Raw genomic sequence first — 9,583 nt, 5'->3', positions numbered from 1 at the left:
TTTTTTGAAATTCTATGCTAATTAGTTGAATGGTTGTGTGTTGATTGTAAATAGCATAATTGATCTAATTAGTTGTATATTTAACTTTGAGTTGTTACAATGCTCATGAGCATGTGGAGGCTCCTAGAAGCACATTCACAGTGAATAGGCCTCCGAGAAAATTTCCAAATTACATGGAACTTATGAGCAACATTATTGAATTCAAGCCTACCAATTTTCAGGAGGCAGAAGAGTAGCAAGTTTGGAGGAATGCCATGATGCAAGAGTATAACTCCATTATGAAGAAAAATGTAAGAGATATTGTTCCAGGACCATATGACAAGTCAGTGGTGAGTTCTAGATGGGTCTTCAAGATCAAGGATATTGCAAATAGTGGCATAAATTACAAGGCGGGGTTTGTGGCGAGAGGGTTCTCCTTAAAAAAAGGAGTGGACCACGAGGAGACATTTGCTTCAATCACCAAATATATTTCCATTGGCCCTATTTTATCTATTGCTTTAATTATGAGGTGGACACATCAAATGGATGTCAAGACAACATTCTTCAACAAGGTGATTAAGGAGGGGGAGTATATAGAGCACTCTAAGGGCTTTGAGGTACATAGGAGGAAGTCTCATTTGTGCAAATTGAAAGCGGCCTTATACAAACTCAAGCAAACACCTAGTGTGTAGTATTCTAGGATTGATGGGTATTCACTAAGCATGGACCTCACTAAGGGTGAAGTGAATCCCAACTTGTACTCCATATTTGTTGTAGATGATCCACTTATCTTGGTATTATGTGGAGGATTTGTTTCCCACAGGTTCAAAGGGCCTCATTGTAAGGTGCAAGGCAAACTTGGCTACATAGTTCGAGATGAAAGAAAACATGTTGATTATGCATTACTTTTTGGGGTTGGACGTATGACAAAGGTCAAGTGAAATCTTCCTCTATTAGGGGAAGCATGTAATTAAGATCCTAACTAGATTCGGGACAGAAGATCGTATACCTATGGCTACACCTAATATCAACATTCTAAAGGGTTTAACTTCAAATTTAGAGTTGGTGGGTCCCACATTGTATATATAGTTAATAGGGACACTGATTTTGGTCAACACCAAGAAAATTATTTGTTTTGCTGTGAACACTTTGAACCAGTTCATGGTGGAGCAAGGCAAGTGCATTGGATAGCATTGATGCATGTGTAGAGATACTTGAAATGTACAAAAGAGTATGGTTTGTAATATCTTGCAGGAGAGGAGTGAAGCCACAGGGTTATATAGACTTTGATTAGGCAAGTGCAACAGATAGGAAGAACACCTTAGGGTGTTGCTACAATCTTGGATCAAGGATGATTCCTTGGTTAACTAGAAGCAAACATCGATAACGTGCAATTCAACAAAGACACAATATATGGCCACTAGTATGGCAAGTTGTGACGCTATTTGGATTCCTGAGTTGGTTGCAAGATTGTAGTCATGAGTTGGAGCCTATAGTGATACACTAAGTAATATCAAACTTTGAGAATCCAATGTTCCATCACAAGTCCAAGAATATTGAAATAAAGTATCACTTCATTAGAGACAAGATCCAAAAAGGGGCAACGGAGCTTCAATGTATTTTCGCATATGATCGAAAGATTGCAGACATTCTCACCAAAGCCTCGACAAAAGAGAAGTTCGAGTTTTACAGGAACAAGCAACGAGTGATGCAAAATACCTTCATCGCTAAGAGGATGTTGATGTTTGTAGCTCAGGTATGTACCTTTTGCACAAACCTAGCTGCCAAGGCATGTGGAAATCACCTAATTACCTCTTAACCTTAGTAATTACTTTATTTATTAAAGTATTTTGTTTATGAAAAAAGTGAGCTTAATCTAATGAAACACAAAGATTATGCATTAGTGAATTAGATAACTCACAACCATTGATCTCAAATAAAGTCAAAATTTAATCTCAACCTTCAATCATTTTGGAGATTAGAGTTGTTAATTTAATCGTAACTCAGACTTACACGTTATTGAACACTAGACATTGACATAGTGAAGATCTCAATGATTGGGTGGATGAATAAATTCACTGAAATATGCAAATGTTATGAATAAAACTCATATAAAAATAATGTAAATAATAATAATCATAATTAATGATTAACTAATTAATAGTTAATATTGAAGAGACATGTTTTAAGCACATGTTTGTTAGTGAAGGGGCACCTATCTAGGGTATATAAGCGGGCCCTCGCCCTCATTTGTAATCATCTCACCAACTCTTTTATATAATATTCAATATGCAATTACTTGTCCTACTATGGATGTTTACATCTTCCAAGTATTTTGAAGATTACTCCGCTACGTATACAAACTTTTTGTTCCATTGGTATAAGAGTCATGTTTTTTGATCCCAGCTATTGGCCATTAAAAACTTTCGTCAACTTTGTTGTCTTATGATTCAAGCGTTTCGCTACATAGTTGGAGATTCTTTATTCTGGTCATTTCGCCATTTAAGCCTTTGGCCATTTAAATCAATATATATATATATATATTAAAATATTTAATATTTAAAAAAAATTAAAAAAATTAAATTAAATTAGAAAAAATAAAAAATAAAAAAAAATAAAAAAAAAGTGATTAAAAGAAAATATACAAAAAAGTCAAAATATAAAGTCCAAAAAAATTATATACAAAACAAAAATAAAGAGTAAAGTGACTTATATGAGGCTCCATCATAGTAACACCGACATTGTCATTGCCTAGACGAGACGCCACACTGTTGTAATGATGATCCTCACTGTCAGTGGACAGATGTCAGTTCTAAAGCCACAACCGCCCAACAGCAATCTCTGGCCATCCCCGATCTATTAATCATACACTCACGACACTATCATCCTTGTAATACAATTGTTTCAGCGACACGCCATCGCTACACCACCAGTCGGGCTACTACCACGTTGCTTTCTACCCCTCGAGTTGCCTTTCCCCCTCGAGCCAATCATAGCTCCACCATGTTGATTCTGCCTTGCCACAAAACTCCTTTCTGCCATCACTGCCACCAAACACAACCGACCACCACCACCTTCTCCAGCGACGATCATTTTCTCTGCCACCCATTATTACTTTCAATGCCTTCCCCAGCTCCATCACTTGACTCCTACGTGGTCTTCAGACCACAGTATCGACATATTACCGCCCAACCGTTACATTGTGTCTCCCACCATTCGACCCAACCATTCACCCTGTCACCTCCTTTCACTGCATCATTTTATTTTTTGTTTATATGTATAAATAATAAGTTATACAATCACTATTGCATTGTTTAAAAATTCTTATGTAATTAAATTATTATATATGTAATTATGTTATATACTATATTATATAATTGATATATATATATATATATTACCCTAAGTTCATCGCCATAAGGTCAAATGGAGCCCAAATCGAAAATAATGAACTCAGTTAAGATGAGTTCCACAGTCCATCGAGCTTGATCGTGCTCTGCAACCCTCGGCCTGCATATTGATCCACAGCCCCCGCAAGGTGCAGTCAGCAAGCCCCGCCCTCTGCTGGCCCGGCTCCTGCGATCCCGCCCGCTGGTGAGCCTCCTGCGTGCTGCGGTTTGCCTGCATGGATCGTCCAGCAGACTAACAAAGCCGCTCTCAGAGATTATGACCATGGAGGGGCTGGGAACCCCTCATGCACCTCATCCGCCTCCTCCGCCGGCCACGCCTTCTGAGGCTTTTAACAGGGTGTGGCAGGTCTGCCAAAGACGAAAAACACTGAAGCTGCGAAGTTTGTCAAGAGATTGAACAATATACCGGTGATCTACCTCCCTCCAGAAACCCCGATCCAAGTTGCCTTGTCACTGTCTGAAAGAGCTCTCATCGGCCAGTGCACCGGGCTATGGCCGTCTCCAAAAACCACAGAAAGTTGGGTTAACAAAAATTGGGCTCCTCTGATCAAAGAAAGCGTCACCTCTTACTTTCTGGGGAGAGGTTATTTCCTCTTCGAATTCACATCAAAAGAAGATAAAGACCTGATCTTCCAAAATGGCCCCTACTTCATGGGTCCTCAGGGTCTTTACCTGAACAAATGGACCCCGGACTTCGACCCGGCAGTAGATGTGCCCAAAGCAGTCCTGGTGTGGGTCAGGCTCCCAAATCTCCCAGTACACTGCTGGAATTGGGATTCGCTGAAACACATTGGAAACGCCCTAGGAAAATTCATAGATCGTGCGAACAACAAGGATCAATACGACTATGCCAGGATATGTGTAGAAGTAGATCTGGAGGTGGGACTACCAGAGGCCATCACAATAAAGGTCGGAAGCTGGACGCACATGCAGAAACTGGACTATGAGCAGTTGCCCTTCAAATGTCGGAAATGTCATGTTTACGGAGATTTCGCCAGAGGTTGCCCAACTAACAAAGAGGCTGAGCAGGGAAAGGAGGATGGATGGAACCAAGTCAAGCGATCCAAAAATTACCCCAAGAATCAGAAGCAAGGAGGCCCCAATGGCAAAGGAATCCAGCAAACCACTACTCAGTAGATCATCTCCAATCCCAACTCTAAAAACAAGTTTGATCCCCTGAGTACGCATCCAGAGAACACACAAGAGGGCGAAGCTCAAAAGGAGACAGAAGCATCACAGGAGACCGAAGCTCAACCCACAAGCAAAGGTACTCCCTCAGTCTCTCTCAAAGGAACAAGTGTTGAAGATCCAAAAGGCATGACCATAGAAGATGAGGAAGAAGAGCAGGAAACGGAAGAATCAGAAGAGGAAGGAGAAATAGGAGTCTCACACCCCGGTAAGAAGATCAACAAGAGGCCGGAAAACCAACAGGGAAAAAAGGGAGCAAGAGACTTACAAAGAAAAACTTCAGGGCAGTCAACCAACCTTGGAGAAAATGCTAGCTTCAAAGCCAAAGATATTGAAAAATCCGCCCCAAGGCTCCAAAGGAGCCCACCAGAAGCATAAATAATGAAGGTCATCTCCTGGAACTACAGAGGGATGGGGAGAAAAACTAAAGAAGAAGCCATCAGAAGCCTAATCAGGACAGAAACCCCAGATCTACTTCTCGTCCAGGAGACAAAGCTGGAAGACATAGTCTTCCTTCAAACAACCAAGAAACTTTGGAATAAAAGCGAAGCAAGAGCAATCTCCGCCTAGGGTGCCTCCGGAGGGATAGGTACTCTTTGGAATGCCAATAAATTTACAGTTCTACTCGAGGCCAGGAATACTCATTGGTTGATGCTGAAAATGCAGAACCTGGATACTAAGGAAACGTTCTGCCTTTTCAATGTTTACTCTCCAGTCAACGTTGGGGAAAAAAAGACTGTTGGGACTCTATAAGACATCAAGCAGATTTGACAGACCTGGAAAACATAATAATCACTGGCGATCTCAATCTTACCCTACACCCATCAGAAAAAAGGGGAGGCAGCATAGTTAGAGATCCGGCTAGAGAATGGGTGGAGGACATAGTGCAAGACTGGGATTTGTTGGACATCAAACCCTCTTCAGGTAAGTACTCTTGGTCTAATAAAAGAGTGGGCCCTGGACACATTGCTGCCAGGTTAGATAGGTTTATCATTCAAAGTTCATATCTACTGCTAGGATTAGAGCCCAGAATGCATATTCTTGCCAACAACATCTCTGATCATAAGCCCATAAAGCTAGATCTATTAGCCCACCATGATCGGGGCCCCATCCCATTTAGATTCAGCGCTCTTTGGGTAAAGGAGCCTGATTTCATGCAAACTGTCAAGGAATGCTGGAACCAACCAGTTAAAGGATCGCCATTCTATATTTGGGAGGAAAAACTCAGAAGGGTGAAAGGAGCTCTAAAAGGATGGGCCAAAACATTGTCCAATCCGGCCACAATAAGTAAAACCATTAAAGCAGCTCTTGTTTCTCATCAAAATGGTATGGAAAACGCAATGCCCACAAAGGATTCATTGGAACAAGAAACCTAGCTACAACAGCGATATTACAAAGCCTGCTTAGCTGAAGAAGAGTATTGGAGAATGAAATCTCGGAACCTCTGGCTTAAAGCAGGGGATAGGAAAACTGCTTATTTTCATAAACAAGCCCAGGCAAGGAAATGTTTCAACACTATCTCAGAGATTAAAGAAGAGGGAGATATCCATAAGGATTTTGATCACATAAAGAGAGCTGCATTTACTCATTTTCAGAGCTTATATAGTGAAGACAAGGACCCAAGCCACTATCCGGAGCTGTTGGAAAATATACCCTCTGTAATTTCTCAGCGAAGTAATGAATCTCCGAAGGCAAAAGTCACTAAAGATGAGGTGAAAAAGGCTCTCTTCGACATGGACCCGAATAAGGCCCCTGGGCCGGATGGTTTCTCTGCTAGATTCCTCTAAGCTTGCTGGCCGACTGAAAAAGATCTTCTCAAAATGGTACAAAAATCCCAAAATATTCAGAAAAATCGGACGCAGTACTAATTCTGCGTTTTTAGCACTCATACCCAAGGAAAAAGGTGCCAATAACTTCAACAGATTTCGGCCGATCTCTCTATGTAATACAGGGTACAAATTGATTACCAAAGTAATTGCAAACAGATTGAAGCTTATCCTCCCCAAAATAATTCCAGAGAATCAAGGAGGCTTCATCCATGGAAGGCAGATCGTGGACAACTGTCTACTGGTCCAGGAGGCAATCCACTCAAGTCTACTTCGAAAAGAACAAGGTATGGTGATCAAACTTGATTTAGCAAATGCTTTTGATCGATTCAATCGTAGCTTCCTTTTAAATGTTATGTGTAAGTTTGGTTTTGGAGCAAACTTCATCAATTGGATCCGGGCATGCATCTCAGAGCCATGGATAGCTCCTCTTGTTAATGGAAGAGCCACAGACTTCTTTAAAGCCTCGAGAGGACTCAGGCAGAGGTGCCCTCTATCCCCCCTGCTCTTTGTCATCCAGGCCTCAGCCCTCAGCTTCCTGTGTGATAAAAAGATGCATGAACAAGAAATCAAGGGTCTGCGTATTGCAAGAGGGACCAAAAATATTAACCATGCTTTGTTTGCGGATGACACACTGTTGTTGGGTCCCGCCCCTATTCCCTCTGCCACAAAGTTCAAAGAGGTCCTAGATGAGTTTAGTGAAGCTTCAGGCAGTGTTGTTAACAAGAGCAAATGTCATATTTTCAGTTGGAATACTACGCCTAGGCTGCTATCTACCATCTCCAGATGTTTGGGCTTTGAAGCTTCCTCCTCCTGGTCTTCCTTTAAATACCTGGGCCTCCCAATATCTCACAAGAGACCAACTAGCAAAGATTGGCTTCCACAGTTAGAAAAGTTCAAGGCAAAGATTCAAGCCTGGGGATATTCCTGGCTGAATGCTGCAGGCAAAACAGTCTTAATAAAATCTGTTCTCAACAGCTTGCCCCTATTCCAATTCGCAGGACTCCTCGCTCTGGCATCCATTCTAAACAAAATGGAGGAATACATAAGGAGGTTCTTCTGGAAGGGAGGGAAACAAAATGAAAAAAAGATCCCTCTTGTCAGCTGGGATATCATCTCCAAGCCGTTGTGGGAAGGTGGCCTAAATTTCAAGAATCTTTGTCAACAGAACGTGGCAATGGCTGCAAAAATCATATGGAGGATCATCGCCCCCAATCCTAGCTGGGCCCAAAAGGTGCTCTAGAAAAAATATTTCAGAGGTCCAAGATCAAAATGTGATTCATCTGCCAAACTCGACATTCCTCAAAATTTATGACAGAGTCGCATCTCTAATCACCGCCCACTCTTACTGGATACCAAGCAACGGGAAAAAAATCAATATCTGGTCGGACAGAATCATGAACAAGGAGCCAATAGAAGCCATAGCCTCCATTAATTCGCTGCGATGCTGGATGGACAGAGAAGGAATGCAAACTTTGTGGGATATTTCATGCTGGAATGACTCGATATGGGCAGGCTGGAAGCAATTAAATGCGCCGGATAACCTGAACACCGAGTGGATCACGCTGCTCGACTCCCTCCATGGATTGGCACCCACGCATTCGAGGAAGAGAGATGAGTTGGGCTGGGGGACAAAAGCCGGAGGATATGAAGTCGCATTGGGGTATGCTAAATTGAACGAAAGACCTCACGTTCTGCCGAATCCAGCTCCTTGGCAAGGCATCTGGCACCTGCCCTCATGGCCCAAGGTTGATTTCTTTGCCTGGGCTTACTATCACGGAAAAATCTTAACTTATGATAACCTGCAGAAGAAAGGCTTCCACGACCCATCCATTTGTCCTCTGTGCAATGAAAACGCTGAGACAGCAGTCCACCTAATTCTAGAATGCAGCTTCTCCAGGCACATCTGGTCCTATTTTACTCATGATCTGGATCCTAACTTCACTGTCCCTTGCTCCACTTCTGATCTTTTTTCTGAATGGTCAAACAAATTTCCAGGTCCTCCCAAAAATCTGATTATCAAAGCAACATGGGCTGTCCTCCCAAAAATTATATGTTGGCAGTTATGGATAGAGCGTAACAAAAAAAATTTTAGAAATACAAAACAGAGCCACAAAGTTTTAGAAACCAAGATTAAAAGCCACATAAAGGAGTGTTTGATTGATATAAAAGACGACTCCAATCTCAGACAGCAGGATATAGCATGGGGATCAACGCTAGAACTTCAATTTCATCCAGCAGTCAAAAAAGCCCCCACTATCAAAGAATGGCAAATAAGAAAACCCGAGAATGACTTTCAAGAGTGGCTTAAATCGCAAGCAAGGCACTTCCTTTTCTTTGATGGAGCAGCAAAGGGAAATCCGGGCAAAGCTGGTGCAGGAGGTGTTGTCCTAAATCAAACCGGGGAAAAAATTCACTCCTACGCTTGGGGACTAGGTTACACTACCAGCATTCAAGCAGAGGCCTTGGCCCTCTTCCAAGGACTCAAGACCCTTAAAGAACTGGACATAAATGAAGCAATTGTCATAGGCGACTCTCAAGTCATTATAAATGCAATGGTTTCCAACATTCCAGTACCGGACCTCAATCTAGCAAGGCTGATTACCAGGATCAAAGGTATGGAAAACAACTTCCAGTGCTTGAAGTACTACCACGTCTTGAGAATTCATAATAAAAAGGCGGACATCGAAGCCAATAAAGTTGTCCTTCTCTCTGCCGGGATCAAGCTGAAAGAGGAAGAAGAATCATGGGAACCCATTCCATAATTAGACTGCTGCCATGTTCTACTGTCTGTTACTAAAACAATTTGTTTGTATTTTCAAGGGGGGGAAATCTCTGAAATTAACTCAGCGGGAGTCTATCCAAGGAAGAAACTTGTAAGCTTCAGCTACATCCTTAGCGAAGAAATGCATCAAGACAAAGAAGCTCGTAATGTAATCAGATTTTGGCATTCTACCCAAGATTAATACAAAAGCTCCATAACCGTTCTTGTAAAAAAAAAAAAAGATGAGCTCCACACAACAATTATTTTTTTGGACTAAATATCCGGGTTGCCTTAACAAAATTGGATATTCAAAAAAGGTGCAATTTACATTGTCTAACATGTGGAAGACTATTTAGTACCGAAGACCATCAAAGTAATACACGAACAGAAATAAAAAGATTAGAGGAAGAATTTGC

At 41.6% G+C, this 9,583-nt stretch overlaps 1 protein-coding gene across 1 annotated transcript; it reads left to right on the top strand.

Moving 5' to 3' along the window:
• The first annotated feature begins 5,608 nt into the window (after positions 1-5,608).
• LOC149153814 (uncharacterized) lies at positions 5,609-6,364 on the top strand. The gene is made up of 2 exons (XM_089443937.1): positions 5,609-5,903; positions 6,036-6,364. Exons 1-2 carry the CDS (start codon positions 5,609-5,611, stop codon positions 6,362-6,364), a joined length of 624 nt encoding a protein of 207 aa, XP_089300063.1.
• The last annotated feature ends 3,219 nt before the right edge of the window (positions 6,365-9,583 follow it).

The sequence above is a fragment of the Pinus tabuliformis genome, chromosome 9, assembly GCF_031772625.1.
Source record: "Pinus tabuliformis cultivar Carrire ecotype Pingquan chromosome 9, CPIR1, whole genome shotgun sequence".
NCBI classification, from domain to species: Eukaryota; Viridiplantae; Streptophyta; class Pinopsida; order Pinales; family Pinaceae; genus Pinus; species Pinus tabuliformis.
The sequence above is the reverse complement of the archived record's forward strand: the minus strand, read 5'-3'. Positions and strand labels throughout refer to the sequence as shown.